Consider the following 18535-nt stretch of genomic DNA (forward strand, 5'->3'; position numbering starts at 1 on the left):
TCGAACAAACTTGATAAAACCAATGTTTTAAATATCGTTATCGTGTAATGTATCGCACCCTTGGGATACGGATACATATCAATTATCGTATGGGATATATCGGTTGTATCGCATAATGTACCACCGTTGTTGGGAAACATGGGAACATTGGGAAATTGGTCAAAATTTTCAATGAAACTTTAAGGATTGTTGAAAAATACATCAATAAACACTTAGAAATCAAAACAATACAAAAAAAAAAAAAAAAAATGCACATAATAAGGGTTTCCTTTGCATGGGGTCCTAATATATGCACTTTCCAACTGATCTAATGTAAGTATATTCAAAGTCTATTCATATAATTTATAAACGTAAGAAGACATGTATGGAAACACAAACAATACATTCAAAAGCAAAAGAAGAATCACTAGATCAGGTTACATACATGTTTAATTTTGTGTTTGGATACAAAGATTGTAACTGATTTGCGAGAAATTGAGAAATTTTGATTTTTCTCAAATTTCCACAACTTAACCCATCTCCCCTTAATCTCGAAATGGAAGTTCCAAATGCATGATTTTTAATGGAAAATACGAAGAATCATATATTTGTAACAATTTGACACTAGTTTAATGTGATTTACAACAAAAACATGGATCGAAAATAAAAAATGCTCATTGGATCGAATAGGTGGGATATATCAGCACTACCCGTGCGTTTCGTATCACATGGGTGGGATACAAGATATATCGTGGGATATATCGGCTGATATCGTCGATATTTAAAACACTGGATAACACCAAGTAGAGATACCACAGAAGTGAAATATACTTCTCCAAGCAAATGCATTAATTAGTGCCTACTCACTATTGGGTAACAAAAGCATGATTACTTAACAAGTGAAACACTTCTCATATGATAAATTGAGGAGACCACCTGGACCAACGTGCAGTTTCCTTGGACATCTCTCTCAAGAACACGGACTTTGCTAAATGCTGGTTTTCCTAGCAAATTGCAAAGCCAAGCAAGACAAGCACAATTGTAAGAGTGAATATCAACTATGAACAGCGGTGAATTAATATGAAGAGTTCAATAAGCAACAGATACAACATGTTTCGTAAAGAAAGATACCTTAATACCGCACTTAGATAAAAACTTAAAAGGCAGAGATCAAACTCTATGCTGAGAAGCTAGGAAGATAACCTGATGAAGAAGCAACATAAAGACCATTAGCCACCCCAGGATACCGCATCATTCCAATCGCCTGCTTGACCACAACCTATGACAAACAAATAATCTTCACCTTCCACACAAATTTGCACAGATTTTATTGATTTGTCAAAGGAGTATATTTAATATATTATACAAGCAACAACTCCCACAACATTTGAAAGTTTAACTTTCTGAAACATACCAAAAAATGTAAAATTTCCAGATATGGAAAATGCAGTAATATATGATGGCATATTAAGAACTAAGGACCTGCTTGCCAATAAGTGAAATGCATTGGCATTCACCATCATGGAACTCCTAAGACTCATCAGAACTCGAAGAAATTTTCGAAGTGCTTTAGGGGTCACCACGGCTAGGGGCTACCCACAGTCAGGGCCTACCAAGGAACGCACTTCTCCTGTACTCAAGTCAATATAAGAGTGTTAGTCCACTTTGGACTAACCTTAGTAACTTTTGTTGTAATCCCTCCCTCCTTCCCTCTACACTTTTTACTCGGCATCAAAGCTTATAAACAATGTTCGAAATATTGATATCACATTATGTATCACATCCTTGGAATACACATATGTATCGGTTATCGCACAAGACATATCATTTGTATCGGGTAATTTATCGCACTTTTTGGGAAACATTGGAAAATTTGTTGAATTTTTCAATCAAACCTCAGGGATTGTTAAAAAAGACCTTAATACACACTTTTAAATCATCACATCTCAAAAAAGAAGTGCACATAATAGGTTTCCTTTGTATAGGGTCCTAATCTATATGTTGTCTAACTGAACTAATGCAACTATATTCAAATTGAATGCATAACATTTAGAGTGTATGTGATAATCATTTCATCAAACAAACCTAAATACTTCGAAATTAGTTTCAATTGACAGCTAGTTGAATGGAAATTTCAAAAAAATATAATATTTTCAATTTTTCTATTAATTTTTAATTAAAATGATTTTTATTTTCTAAAAATTGACAAGGACATAACAAATAAGTAGATCAGCCCTCATACATGCTTGATTTCATTTTTAGAGTGCAGCATTGCAACCAATTTGGGAGAAATTAGGGAAATTTGGAATTTTCCTCAATTTTCTGCAAATTGGACCACCTACACTCAAAATTCGAAATTAGAGTCTACGTGATGATCATTTCATCAAAAACTCTTAAATACTTTGAAATTAGTCTTAATTGATAGCTGGTTTAAGGAAAATTTCTATAAAAAAAACTTGGAGAACATGAAGAACAAATGGATATTGAAATCAAAGCTCAAACTCCATTATTTTTCAACAAAACATGAAGAACCGATGGATTTGTAATCATTTGACACTGATTTAACATAATTTCAACCAAAAAAAAAAAAGGATCGGCAATTGAAAATGCTCACAGGTTCAAACATGTGGGATATATCGACACTACCTGTGCGTTTTGTATCGCACAAGCAGGATACAACATATATCGTGGGATATATCAGTCGATATCGTCGATATTTAAAACATTGCTTATACAACGTTGATTGGAGAAGACCTTGGTGGGGCCCACTGCTAAAGTCATCAGCCCATATGGATGACGTAAGCTGTGCAGTCAGGTGGCCCCCCAAAGAATTAAAAAGTACAAGATCTGAAAGAGCACGATTTTAGAATAATTATGATGATTTTTCATAATTTTCAGTAGTTCGAAAGTGTTTTGTCAAGAATTGAAAAAATTCAAAAAAGGGTCCCGTTTGATTTTTTTGTTTACAATCTTTGTCAGGGAATTTTAGGGATTTGTTGCTTGGATTTGGACCAGTTGCCTAATTGTAACCACTATGAACGGAAAACATCACATTTCCTCACAACTTGAGAGAGTTGTGATGTTTTTTGGAGGAGATTATTGTTGTAAAGCTTCTTTTGGGCCCTTTCTATTGGTGTTATTGACTTGATTTCTTCATCTAGAGATAGTGGAGTCACTGGAGTGTTTTTGGGGTTGTGCATGCTCCGATCTATGTGTTTGATACTTTTAGTGTGGTTAAAGTGCTTTGCCATCATCATGGAGGATACATCTTCACTGTCAAGTGATATCTCTAGCCCTTCAATGATGCCAAGAGCTGTAAATGTACTTGCATGAATGACAATCCTACTCGGCAGATTACCACCACCCAAGTTTGATGGGTAAAAAAAACTATCTAGCTTGGCCCAAGCCTACCTGTATGTTTATTGGAGGCCATAAAAAGCTTAGATACCTTGATGTGATGATTCCAATACTCAATTTGTCACTAAAAAAGGAAAATTTTCCAAAAAATATCTATTTTGGAGGATTTTTTTTTCAAATTCTTTTTTCCCTAGATGATTTCAATTGCTCTTAGTTTTTATTGAATTAAAGTTTGGATTTGGGGAGAAACCTCGAATTGAAACGAACATGGGCCGTAAGAAGGGTGTCGAGAAATTCATTTTAAAAAAAATCCAAACGTTAACATGGATTGAAATGGAAATACATGTCTATGTATGATTCTCGTGCATTGACATGGATTTGTGGTGAAAAAAATTAACATTCAAGTGAAAGATGGGGAAAATTGGGGAAATTCTAATTTTTTCATTTTTATGTTGGAAATGTGTTTTTCACTTCTAAATAACGTGAAAATTTTATATATTAAAAAGTGTTGGCCTCTATTTTATACTGATTTTATAACGGGAAAATTTTATTTATACTGATTTTTTCAACCTCACATGGTTAGGCCTCTATGAAATGGAAACTTATTATGAATATTTGTTTTTTGCAATATTTGGATTGATCCCTACATGTTTAAACATGTGTCTTTTAATATCTCTTGAAGTTTCACTTAAAAATTACACATTTTTCCTAATGTTTTCCCAAAGTTTCCCTCAGAATATCGATGATACCAATACTTGTTTCTATATCTACAGTATCGACACGTGTAATGATACCGATACACTAAACACTGATAGTAGGTGTAAGTCCATACACACTCACAATCTTAATCAGTAGTAACTTGCTCTCTTGGGACAATCTTTACTTTGCTTCGGCGAGAAAAGAGTCGCCGAAAGGCAGATAGCCTCTACTTCTCATTATCGATCAGTGCTTCTTAGTTTGGCAATTGCCAGTCATGGAAAACAAGGTCGTGTTGATAATTGCGAAGGGAGGTCTGATCGAGGAGTCAGCCATGGTGATTCTACCCATAGATACGGGGATGTGGGTTGTACTAATTTTGGGTGATGCCAGGGTAACATATCAAGTGAAGAGCGTAACAAGCTAGTCTATACATATTTTGATCACCCTTGGCATGCTAAAGCTACTTGCTGGGACCGTTTTGTCAACCACCACATAAAGCCTATACAATTGTTATTGACTCTTTGGAGAGTGTCCGCGACAAGTCCCAAAGATCGTTGCATTCAACTAGTTCTCATTAGTCTCTAGCCAAGAAATTGTTGTTTTACACCATTGTCTGGCTCTTTTGGAAGGGACCTCAACCTCCTCTTAGCCATGTAGTCCTACTCTGTCAGGTATGCCAACATCTACAAACTTAAGTGTTTACCTCTTCTACCAATCCACCCTAAAGCAATGATTCTGGAACCTCAAATCATAGGATCATCACAACTTCTCAGTTTCACTCTTATTCAGTGTTACTTGCATCCGAACATCATGGACAATTTATAGATGGTCCTACACTCATGCTCATGGTGTTGGAACCATCAATGTCTCACCATGTCTTCACTTGTCTTTTATTCTCCATGTTCCCTCCCAAGTTCTCCTCTAATTTGTTGTCCGTTGGTCGTCTTACTCATTCTCTAAACTATAGCATGACTTTCTTCCCATTTTACTGTATCCTTCAAGACTTGATGACTATACAAAGGATTGGAGGTGGTCGTGAGAGGTGTTTGAAATATCGGTATCACGTTACGTATCGCATTCTTGAGATACAGATACGTCGGTTATTGCATGGGATATATCAATTGTATCGTTGTTGTTGGAAACATGGGAAAACATTGGGAAATTGGTTGAATTTTTCAATGAAACTTCGGTGATTGTTAAAAAAGACATCAATACACACTTAAAAATCAAAAGATTACAAAAAACAAGTACACATAATAGGTTTTCTTTGTATGGGGTCCTAATCTGTGTTGTCTAACTGAATTGATGCAAGTATATTCAACGTCTATTCATATGATTTATAAATGTAAGAAGACATGTGGAAACACAAGCGATTCATTCAAAAGCAAAAGAAGAATCACTAGATTAGGTTATATACATGTTTGATTTGATGTTTGGACACAACGATTGCAAACGATTTGTAAGAAATTGGGAAATTTTGATTTTTTTTTTTCAATTTTCCACAACTCGGCCCATATCCTCCAAATCTCGAAATCGAAGCTCCCTATCCAAGATTTTTCATGAAAAATCATGGATTTGTAACAATTTGACACTAATTTAACATGATTTGCAAAAAATAAAATGATCGAAATTCAAAAATGCTCACCAGATTGAACATGTGGGATATATCGCACTACTTGTGCATTTCATATCGCACAGGTGGGATCAATGTTCGAAATATCGATACTATCGGCTAATATTATCGTTATCGCACCCCTACGAGACGATACACTCGCGATAACCACCGGAAGATACCAAAAAACCCAAAATCTAGATATCGGTCGATATATCGTCGATATCGCATGATATTTCGACAATATCACACGATTTCTTCGAAAAAATCGAAAAAAAAAAAAAAAAAAAAACAAGAAACTGGATTTCGATACCTGTACAAGAGATCGTCATCATCAAAAACTTCCATTTGGTGGGTCATTCCAATCGAAGCTTCTTTCGTAGGTTAGTGCAAGCAAAATCTTCGATTTGGGAGAGAAATCCGTCAAAATCCGAAGAAATCCGGGTATTTGGGCGACATCGGGGGAAATCCTCGTCGAAATCTGGAGAATCTTCGCTGGAATCCAAAGATTTGGGAGATATTTGGGGCCGGAACCCTCTTTGCTAAGAAAAAAAGAGCGTCCGGCCCTTTTTTTGGAATAGAGTGGTGTACCGCACACCACCGACTGGTGTGTTGATGTCATCACCGACTTCTGTGGGTCCCATCATGAGGTATGTGTTATATCCAAACCGTTCGTCCATTTGGCGCGCTCGTCGTAAGGCTTGAGCCAAAAAATAAGATGGATCCAAAGATCAAGTGGACCACACTGAAAACAGTAGTGGAATATTAAAGGTCTACCATTGAAACCCTTTTGGGGTCACAAAAGTTTTAGATCGATATGATATTTGTTTTTCCTCCTCATCTAGATTTATGTGACCTAATGAATGGATTGGATGAAAAATAAACGTTATGTTGGGCGTTATGGTGGGCCCTACAAATGTTTTAACGATTAGAATCAATCCCCACTGCTATTTGTGGTGTGGTCCACTTGAGCTTTGGATATTACTCATTTGATCTAAAATGATCTCTCCATATGCATGAACGGTATAGATATAATAAATACATTACTGTGGGGCCCATTTAACTTTGAACCGTTCAGACAACTTGAGCAGGAGGAGCATTTGCGACGGACGCGGATTTCCTACGAAAGACTTTCGCATTAAGTTCCTGCGCTGGGAACCCAGGTGGGGCCCATTGTGATGTTTGTGAGAAATCATATCCGTCCATCCGTTTTGTGAGTTTATTTTCGGATACGATGCCAAAAATGAACCGTTTACAAAGCTCAAGTGGGCCGAAAACGTGATAATTGAATGTCCACAGTTGAAATACTCATGGGCCATGAAAGTTTTGAATCATGCTAATATTTGTGATTTCAGTTCATCCCTGTAGGAATGAAGTTATTAATGGTATAGATGGCATGTAAACATCACTGTCGAACCCAGGTAGGTTTCAACGGTAGGAACTTCCCTAACCACATTTTCCTTTAGCACGACCCACTTGAGCTTTATATACGGTTCATTTTTGACATATTGTCCTGAAATGAACTCACAAAACTGATGGAAGGGGAGGATTTCTCACAAACATCACAGTGGGCCCCATCTGGGTTCCCAGCGCAGGAACTCCCTGCGAAAGGCTTTCGTAGGAAATCTGCGTTCGTCTGGGGTGGGAACAACATAGTGAGTAAACTTTGTGGGGCCACTATAATTCATGTATTTTATCCGCTCCGTCCATCCATTTTACCATATAATTTTATGATTTTAGCCCAAAAAGTGAAGCATATCCAAAGTTCAAGTGGCCCACTAATGGTCAATCACCATTGTTTCCTATGATGTGGTCTACCTGATTATTGGATCTGCTTAATTTTTTGCATAATGTCCTAAAATGATATAGAAAAACAGATAGATGGGGTGGATACTGGATATAGTTGTCTTTGTTCAATCAGACAACGCAGAGCTTAGGACCCTCTACAAAGGAAACCTATTATGTGCCATTCTTTTTTGAGATTTTATGATTTAAAAGTGTGTATGGAGGTCTTTTTTAATAATCCCTAAAGTTTATTGAAAAATTCAACTAATTTCTCAATGTTTCCCCATGTTTCCCAAAATAAATTATGCGATACAAACAATACATCCCATGCGATAACCGACACGTATCTGTATCCCAAGGGTGCGATACATTGCGCGATACCGATACTTCGAACACTGAGTGGGATACAAGATATATCATGGGATATATCAGCTGATATCATTGATATTTAAAACATTGGTCGTGAGCAAGACAGGCTCTCTCTCTTCCAATCTATGAACAATGTAGGCTTGGCTCTCCAAGCTTCAAGTTAAGCTACATGTGCCATGGATCAGATTTTGTATTGTCATTGTCACCTTGGCCATATCCCAATTAGTAGTCTTAAGTTGTTACTTCCTTTTTTGTTTAGTTTGGTAGTATGAGAGAATTATTTTGTGAAACATGTCAAAGGACTGAACATTGTTGATCTTCTTATCCAAACACTCCTACTAAGAAAGTGTTGCTCCTTTTTCTCTTATACACTGATGTTTGGGGTCCATCTCTAGTGACCTATGTTTTTTTGTTATAAATACTATGTTTCTTTCATTAATTATTGCACTCATGCTCCTTGGATCTATATTATGAAATCGGAACAAGAAGTTTTCTCCATTTTTTGGATATTTCATAAAATGGTAGCCAATCTATTTGAGGCCAACATAAAAATTGTGTTCTAATAATGGTGGCAAATACATCTCCGCAACCTTTCCGAGTTATTTGGTTGAACATGGAATTAAATCTCAAACCACCTATCCTTACCCTCAAACAAAATGAAGTGGTTGAAAGAAAGAGTATGCATCTTCTTAAAGTTGCACGTGCCCTTCTCCTGGAAATGAATGTTCCCAAGAATCTATGGATAGATGTTGTCTCAAGTGCTGCATACCTAATTAATCAGAAGTCCACTTGGATTCTTGGGAGAAGGCACCCATCCAAGTTGTACATTGGTATAGAAAAGAGAAAAGTAAAAGAAAAGATGGAAAATTGAGAAAAATGAGAGAAGAAACTTGAAAAAAGGGAATTTAGAGCTAGGGCTCATGTTCCTACTTTTCTCTTATATTATTTTATAGATGGATGAAATTACAAAAGTGTCGAATAAAAGCAAAAATACCAAAAATACCCCTCATACAAAACCTATGTTCCCAAGACTAAGTAAGTGGATCATACACCCATGGCCACTACCATTAATACTCCCCCTCAAGATAGAGCATAGATATCTTGCATGTCCAGCTTGGAGACTACTTTGTCAAACTGAGGTTTTCCAAGAGCCTTGCTAAATAAATCTATAACTTGATCATGGGAAGAAATATAAGGTATGTGGATCTCTCCTTGACATATCTTGTCCTGAATGAAATGACAATCAACCATTATATGCTTCGTTCTCTATTGAAACACTGGATTATTGGCAATACGTATCGCAGCTTGATTGTCGCAGTGTAAAGGCATTAGAAACTGAACTCTAAATCCCAATTATTCACGAATAGACTTTAACCATATAAGTTCACAAGTTGTATGCGCCAACACTTAATCTGGCAACTATATTATGTTTCTTACTTTTCCAAGTGACCACAGTACCACCTAGGTAGGTAACCCGTAGTCGATCTTCTATCACATTTCGACCTTGCATAATTTACATCTAAATAACTAGCTAGATGGAGATGGCCATAAGCTCTATATAAAATACCCTCCCAGGTGAACATTTCAAATACCTGCGGATTCTCATAACTGCTCCAAGATGTGATGTCCTTGGATTTTCCATGAACTGGCTCACCACATTGATGGCAAATGCAATGTCAGGCCCGATAATGGTCAACAAGTCTCATGTACACAGTACATATTAGGGTCTTCTAAAGCTTCTCCTCCTTCAAGTTCGAGCTATGGTAAGGGTCCATTGGCGTATCAACCGGACTGGCACCCAACATACATGTCTCTTCCAACAAGTCACAAACACATTTTCTTTGACATAGATTTATGCCAACTCTCGATCTTGCTAATTCAATGCCCAAAAAATATCGAAGAAGACCAAGATCTTTTATCTGAAACTGAATTTGAAGATATGACTTCAACTTTGCAATGCCCTCCAAGTCATAACTAGTCACTACCATATCATCCACATACACAACAAGTATTATGTGGCCAAAGGTAGAATGTCTTGAGAAAATGATCTACCTCATTTCTTTTTAATCCAAATGACACAACCACACTACTGAACTTCTCAAACCATGCTTGTGGTGATAGTTTCAATCCATATATAGATTTGTTTAACCTGCATACTTTAGATAACTCCCCCTGAGAAACATACCCAGGAGGTTGCTCCATGTACACTTCCTTGTGTAAATCTCCATGCAGGAATGCATTCTTCACATCTAGATGAAAAGGTAGCCAATCATGATTTGTTGCTATTGATGGAAGTACCCAAACCGAATTAAGCTTAGCCACTGATGAAAATGAATCAAGATAATCTACTCTATAAATCTATGTATACCCCTTAGCGACTAATTCGGCTTTGTAACAACTAATTGATCCACCGGGCAAGAACCTAACTATGTACACCCATCTACACGTTACTAGAGTCTTACCTAATGAAAGATCAGTCAGCGTCCAGGTATCATTGGAATACATTGCTTAGGAATGGAAGAGTAAGCAATTTTCATATCTCTTTTCCAATTTTCATCCAACAATGCCTCATGGACTGACTTAGGAATGGGTACAGTAGACAAGGTAAGGGCAAAATCAAGATAATTTGTAGGCAAATAAGAAAAGGCAACAAAATAGGAGATTGGAAGAGTAACACAAGAACATTTCTTATCAAACAGCTATGGGAAGATCATTGGTAACCTCATGAGACTCAAACAAACCAAGAACCTCAATAGGCGCAGTAGTTGATTGTATGGACTGAAGAGGAACATTCTATAATGCCTAGTTTTTTCTCCTTTTCCTATAGTAAGTCTGCATAAAATCCTTCTGGCGGTGGCATCTCAACATCAAATTCTAAAGGAAATACATTTGGCAAGGGAATTTCCATTGATGTGACTTCAACAGTGTGCTCATCTTTAACGTAAAATGGAATTTTTTCAAAGAATGTGACATCAGCAATCACAAAATGTTTCTCAAGTGTAGGGGAATAACATTGATAACACTTTTGAGTATGAGAATATCCCAAAAAAATAAACTGAGTGGAACAAGGTGAAAGTTTATCTTGACTTGACCCAAATATATGAACAAAGCAAGTGCAACCAAACACTTTGAGAGGGAAAAAAAAAAAACTAGTTGATTAGGAAATAACAACAAGAAGAGAGTTTCGCCATCTAAAATTGATGAAGGCATCATGTTGATCAAATGGCACACACAAAGAACTACATCATCGTAATAAAACTGCAGAACATTCATTTCTAATAATAAGGCTCGACTAACTTCTATCAGATGTCTATTCTTGTGCTCAGCCACCCCATTTTATTGCGGTGTGTAAACACAAGAAGTCCAATGAATGATGCCCTGACTTTGTGTGCTTGAAAATCTCGAGAAACGAATTCCAAGGCATTATCTGACCTTAACATGCACAATTTCACAACAAACTAATTCTTTATCTCATCATGAAAATTCAAAAATACATGAAAAATTCATACCTATACTTTATTAGAAATAACCATGTCATTCTGGAATAATCAATAAAAATAACAAAGTACCTAAAACCTAACAAACTAGGAACTCGAGCTGGTCCCTACACATCACAATGGACTAATTTAAAAGGAATCACATTTTGACACAATTCTATAAGGGAAGTGGACTCTATGATGTTTACTCAATTCACATGCTTCGCACTCCAACTTAGACACCTTAAGAAGAGATGGAATGAGAGTCTATAGATTCAAAAGAGAAGGATGTTCCAGGCGACGATGTCATTGAATTGTCGAATTTACAAGAAGTACTGCCGCAGTTACTGGCTCCTTCTCTAAGCAACACAGACCATTCCTCTCACGATCTCTACCAATTGCCCTGCTCATCTTAAGGTCCTGAAACACACAATAAGAGGAAAGAAGGACACAAAACAATTCAAAGACCTTGTTAACTTACAAATAAAAGACTAAAAGGAACATTAGGTGCATACAGAACAAACGACAGGGGTACTGATGCATTAGGCTGAGCAGTACCAACACTGATGACAGTAGACGACATACCATCAACTAAAGTAACCGATGTATTTAATGAAGCACAATTAAAGGAAGAAAAGAAACTGATTGCCAGAGAGATGGTCGAACACCCTAAAGTAGATGATCCAAGATGGGGAGAAAGATGACAAAAGACATGCTTTACTTAATTGAGTGAAAGTAGTGGTAGAGGTCAATGCAAACTCCTCCCGTGATAGTGAAACACTAATCCAATCATCGCCAGGGTTAGATAAAGTAATAGTGGATCTACCATATGAAGAAGCGTTCTCAACCACAAGAATTTGGTTAGTCCTTGACGGTTTTCCATAAAGGCCCCATCGGAAGTCCATCGTATGAATTGTTAGGCCACAATGAGTACACGTACACTCTCCTCTACCACCACGGCTGCCTCGACCTCCCCTTGGGAATCTACCACCACAGAGAGGACCACACCCAACACGACCACCACGGCCTCCACGAAAACCAAAATAACCAGATGAATAGGCTAGTGCTGTTTTATCAGATGCATTAACCTGAGAGTTGTCAAATTCCTTTGCTAGGGAAATTCTTTGAAGTGTTGCATATACCTTTGCCATTGAACGAATGGAAACTCCAAAAATCTGATCTTTTGTTGATTGATATTCTTTGAGCAATCCAGACAAGAGTTTTACTACTTCCATATCTTCCTACTGCTTCTTCATAAGGGTGACATCTAAGGTAATGAGATGATATATGGCCAACTCTTACCACATCCAATCAACTTTGAAAAATATTCACAAAGGGGCTCGTCCCCCTCTTGAAAGGAAAAGATTTCCTCATACAACTGATACACCCGAGAAACATTCCATTCTAAGGAATACATCTTCCTTACAATATACTAAACGTCCTTTGTTGTGCTTAAGAAAACCAGATTAGAATTAACCTCGGACTCCATACCATTCCATAACCAAGAGCGAATTTGGGCATCGTCATGCATACATTGCCTACATTTTGGGTTAGATTCTGTTGGCTTAAGATCCATGAGGAACTGATCCTTTTGGCGGGCTAAGAGAAACACCTCAACAGATTTGGCCCACAGAAGGTAATTCTTTCCACTCAACTTCACAGAAGTTATTGATGCATTGAAGGAGGTTCCAGACATTTCCCCAAAAGATGAGGAACCAACGACAGTGGTTTCAGGTTCCATAGATATCCCACAATCAACTTGCTTCAAAGCCAAAAGAGAAACACTAGCCCGAAAGGAGATCCACACACAACTAGACTTCCACGATAAAATAACGCAGAGATTGTTGGCTCATTATCACCCTAATCGGCATCAATACCAAACCCACATTGCATATGACTTAAAGGGAGAGACTATTCTATCAAAATAACTTCTTCAACAGTGTTTGAGTTGTCGGTATCGCTACAAGTTTCGCCGGCCAGAGATAAAGATATAATATCGTTATCGCCGACAACCAGAAATGCGGGGAAAAAGAGGGAAACATGGGGAAAACGATGAAATTTTTCAGTGAAACTTCAAGACATGCCTAAATACACATATGTACATATTTAGGAATAAACAATTGCGAAAAGAATACATTACATAATAAGTTTTCATTTAATGGGACCCAAAAAGCATGCGATGCCATAAAAAATCACTTTAATAGCAACCAAAATGAGTTTATATATTACAAATGCAGCTGGCATACACTAATTAAGACACGTAAAAGTAAATGAACTCAAAGATGTCAAATCAAGGATGGATTGGATTATCCAATCAATGTGGTTTTTGCATGATAGAGATGTACATGTGGCAAAATCTAACATAATCTAAAATGAGTTTTCGCTTCATCAAGATCTGTGTGACCTGATCAAGAGGTTGGATGGCAAAAAAAATTTAAAAAAAAAAAAAAACAAAAAAAAAAACCATTACAATGGCCCAATGAAGTTTTTAATGGTGGGCATTTAATCACCACTGTTTCCCTTAGTGTTGTCCACCTAAGATGCAGATTTGTCTCATTTTGGACTCATGTCTTAAAATTACCTATCAAAATAAATGGACAACATTGATAAAATATTTATCATTATGATGGCCCCACAGAACATGGACCCATCAATCCATGGATCCAAACAAGTCATACGTGCGCATCATATAAATCAGTACGCTCATCGTACTGAGTCAACTGTGTGGGGCCCATAAGTTTTGGAGCAAGCTAATATTTATGTTTTCCCTTCATCCAGGTCTATTAGACCTTATGAACAAATTGGATGGAAAATGAACATCATGAAGGGCCCCAGGAAAGCTTCAATGGTGGATATCATTCCCACCACAACTTCCTGTGGTGTGGACCACTTGAGCCTCGTATCTAGCTACATGTTGGGTTTATTCCCTATAATAACATATCAAAATGGATGGATGGTGTAGATAAAACAAATATATCATGGTGGGCCTTATAGAGCCCTGACAGGAGCATCCATCTCTAGGCTCCAGATATGCGCCAACAGGCTCCAGATCTGTGCCAACGCCGATTTTCCCATAAGCAAAGATATCATGAGAACTTTTTGAGAACTCATCATATGTGATGTGAGTCCAAAATCTGAACGGTCTAAGTGATGCAGCACTCCATGAAACCTCTATAATTCAATTTTTGCTTTCATCTAAGACTTCAATGGGCCATTATAAAAGAAAACATTTTTCTCCCTTGATTTGCATCTTTCTTTGCTATGGCCCACCAGAGTTTTAGATCAGGGTAAAATTTGGTCCCTGGGAGTTTCATGGGACACCACATCACATGAACCGTTTAGATTGGAGGCCCATTACACATGTGAAAAGATACCTACGTGCCTCGTGTAGCCGTGCCCAATAAAAAAGGACGTGGATTATCTTATGACAGGTTGAGTAGCGAGACTGGCTACTGAAGTGAAATCACCAAGTTATGTGGGTCCTATCATGATGTATGTGTTGTATCCACACCGTCCATCCATTTGGAGAGAACATTTTAGGGCATGATCCAAAGAATTAGGCGGATCCAAAACTATAATCGACCCCACCACCAAAAACAGTGGAGTGAGTTACACTCACCGTTGAAACCTTCCTAAGGTCCACCGTGATGTTTATTTGAGATCCAATCTGTTCATAAGTTAACACAAACATTAAATAAGGTAAAACACAAATATCAGCTTCATTGAAAACTTTTGTGGCCATTAGAAATTTTTAATGGTGGGCGTCACTCTCTCCACTTTTTTTCTGTGGTGGGGTCCACTCAAGCTTTGGATCTAAATCATTCTTTGGCTCATGACCTAAAATGGTCTCTCAAAATGGATGGACGGTGTGGATACAAAACATACATCACGGTGGGACCCACAGAACATGGTGACGTCACTTCGGTAGCCAGCTTGGCTACTCAACCCGTCAGTAGCGCATCCGCGCCCGATAAAAAAGGGCTCTGAACCCTTTCTTTTAATCCAAGAGACCCTAAAACCCCTGAAATCTTCCCCGAATCTCCGGATTTCTCTGGATTTTGTTTTTTATTTTTTTTCGCATTTCCTTCCTTAATCAATTCCGTTTTCAATTAACAATCTAATAAAAGAAAGAAAAAAAGGGAATCGAGATTTTCTTTACAATAACCTACGAATGGCGAGCTTCGATTCAAATGGCCCACCAAATGCAGCTTCCAATCGGGGCAATCTATTCTACAGGTGCGGAAATCCACCCTATTGAAAGTTTCCCCCTCTCTCTCTCTCTCTCTCTCTTTTTCCGATTTTTACGGAATATTTCTTCCGACGTGTTTCGTATCGTTGGACTGCGACGATATTGCGAACACTGCTGACAACTGGACTTTTCGCAAAAAATTGATAAAATCGCCGAAAAATCGGCGATATTAGGAAGAGAAACGAACATAGGGAGTTTCGGTGTCACAACCCTAGCGATACCGAAATTATCGGCGATAATTCGATGATATCGCCAATAATTTAAACACTGCTTCCACATAACTCAGCAATCTTTAACAAACGATTTTAAAATCACGTTATGAGAAATTGGCAAGCCTTCATAATTCAACAAGGCATGTACAATCCTTTTCGTGAGCGTTTCCTTCTACTCAAGGAACAACACAAAAAACATGTTTTCTACATAAACGGACAATGAAACACGTTCCCCCTTGCGGTCCGATCAGCCCCCGACATGTTAGAAGGCCCTCAAGAAAAAAGATCCAGCAACTTGGGTTAGATCGAGAGGAATTACAGAGTCTAAACCACTTTTAGGATGGCTTTGATACCATGTAAGTTGGTATAGAAAAGAGAAGTAGAAGATAGATGAAAAGAAGGGAAAATTGAGAGAAGAAACTTAAGAAAAGGGAGTGATCCGGGGTTCAATCCCTGGTAGTGTTACCTTTCAAAATAAAAATTTTAATCCAATGGTGCTATAGAATGTCTTATGGCTAAAGCGTTTTACTCAGAATTGGGGAATTGATTTTCATGAGATGTTTGCTCCTATTAGTCTCCTTCATTGCCAATTTTTCATGGCCTCTCCATCAACTTAATGTAATCCACGACGTCTTTTCTACCTATGTGCCAAAATTTCTGAAAGAATAGAATAAGAAATATGTCGGGACCAGGGGCCTTATCCCTACACATCGCACGCAAATACGTACAAACCACCTCCTCCAGGATGGGTCTTACAAGAAAGGAGCTTCGACCTCCGGAATCTTGTCAAACTGAACATTATCCAACTTCGGTCTCCCTCATTTTCAGTGGTCAAAAGATTGTGGTAAAGGACGTAATAGAGTTAGAAATAGCATCCTTGTCTGAGATTTGACAACCATTAATAATGCAAGGGCATTTTCACACCGGGCTCAAGTGGGGTAGCCTGTGGGATGCGAGGACACACTCGAGGTGGGCAGCCCATGTAAGGCGGGTGGCTCGTGTGAGGCACTCCCCATGTGATTTGGGGTCAACGAGGGGGGTTCGGCAAAGGTCCTAATCCACGAGATGTGGGGCCTGGGCTATGAGATAAAGGGAATGATTCGCCATGCTCTAACAGTTTGAGCTTTTAGAGCAAGCGGTTAATTGTCCTGCATCAAATTGGTATCAAGGCGGGAGGTCTCGTGTTCAAGACTCCTCATCAAGGGTGCTTAATGCAGGGGCATTTTCACACTAGGCTCGAGTGGGGTAGCCTATGGGATGCGAGGACACACGGGGTGGGCGGCCCCTGTGAGGCAGGTGGCTTGTGTGATGCAGTACCCATGTGATTTGGAGCCCACGAGGGGGGTTCGGCCGAGGTCCTAACCCATGAGATGTGGGGCCCGGGCTATGAGATAAAGGGATTGATTCATCATGCTCCAACAATTCGAGCTTTTAGAGTAAGTGGTTAATTGTCCTACATCAATTAATCAGCAGACTATTAATCCTATTACTTCAGACCTGAGCACTAGTTATGCTGTGAAAGAACAAGTATTCATGTCACCCTCCTTGATCCATCTAGCCCTAGATCTTTGCCTCCATTTGATCTTTTCTTCCATGGCCTTCTGAGCATATATAAAGGATAGGTTATTCCTTGTCTCTAGCTTCATCCGATAAGGATCTGCTCTCTTCTAAGAGATCCAATTCATGGATTTCTTCAACTATCTTTTCAAATACAGCTTCTCTCGCCCCCAAGGATATCTTTCTTCTACTGTCTGATTCTTTCCATATGTAATTTGAGCTTCCTACCCAACCTGAACCCTGCTTAACCCTCCACCGAAAATGAATCCCACCATTCTACCACCAATTGACCAAAGTCATCAATCTCCAGCCATGTTGCCTTGAATCTGAAAGGCCTTGGACCCCAATTCTCTTCTAGAACTTCAAGCGTGATGGGCCAATGGTCAGAGACCACCCTGAGCAGACCCCATTGAATTGCCAGAGGGAATTTATCCGCCCGATCATTCGAATTAAAAAACTGTCGAGGCGCGACATAATGGCACCCGTTTGACCATTTGACCATGTGAACCTGGCCCCTCCCAATGGCAAATCCAGCAGCTAATTACGATTCACCCAATCAGAAAAAGAAGCCATGCTTTTGGAAATTTTCCCTCCCTTGGGACTTTTCATATGAAAAACGAACTACGTTAAAATCCCCTCCAACGCACCAAGGAAAACACCATTTCTATCTAACAACATCAAGCTCCTCCCAAAACTGGCAACGCATTTCTCTTCCACGGACCATACACAGTGGGCATCACCCAATGGAACATAGATGACACATCACGCGATAATGCAGAAAGAGAAAAAACCCCAGAAAAAGAATCGATCTTTCTCCATTTGTCAATATTTCAAGCGAGAATTATGCCCCCGCAGTTCCCACTACGTTAACAGCAATGTAGTCCTTATTTTTAATATTCCAAATGGAGTCTAGCGTGCCTGGAGAAAAATCCTGAAGCTTGGATTCTAGAACCACAAGGATGTGCACCTGGATCAGCATGGGGCTCATATTGCAAGCCTTCTCTTGGAGTGATGATAGGGCACACGACCTATCATTTGTACTCTTTTTCTATTATCATAAATTTTGCTATCCTACCAAAAAAAAAAAAAAAAGTGGTGCACATTAATCATTCTGAGATGTGTCATGTGTTAACTTAAAAAGCTTTGTTCTCATTCTAGTTTCTAAAGTCTTTCCTATTACAGAATGTTTCCATGAATAGAGCAAAATACTCTGAATCATCCACTGTTCCATGATGCAAAT

General features: G+C 38.4%; 1 protein-coding gene across 13 annotated transcripts in view; it reads right to left on the reverse strand.

The window, feature by feature from the left end:
• The window catches only part of LOC131253194 (RNA pseudouridine synthase 5), a 101200-nt gene that overhangs the window by 64329 nt on the left and 18336 nt on the right, over positions 1-18535 (reverse strand). For 8 of the 13 annotated variants that reach the window (XM_058254080.1, XM_058254087.1, XM_058254079.1 and 5 more), the window contains 2 exons: positions 1183-1258; positions 877-983 (listed from right to left, as the gene is read on the reverse strand). The exons of 1 other annotated variant lie outside the window; for it this stretch is intronic. In XM_058254080.1, the coding sequence (XP_058110063.1) occupies positions 877-983; positions 1183-1258 (183 nt within the window). The remainder of the gene's footprint in view (positions 1-876; positions 984-1182; positions 1259-18535) is intronic. 4 more of the 13 variants (XM_058254082.1, XM_058254076.1, XM_058254086.1 and 1 more) reach the window with 1 other exon arrangement.

This window comes from Magnolia sinica, chromosome 8 (assembly GCF_029962835.1).
Source record: "Magnolia sinica isolate HGM2019 chromosome 8, MsV1, whole genome shotgun sequence".
In the NCBI taxonomy this organism is placed as follows: domain Eukaryota; kingdom Viridiplantae; phylum Streptophyta; class Magnoliopsida; order Magnoliales; family Magnoliaceae; genus Magnolia; species Magnolia sinica.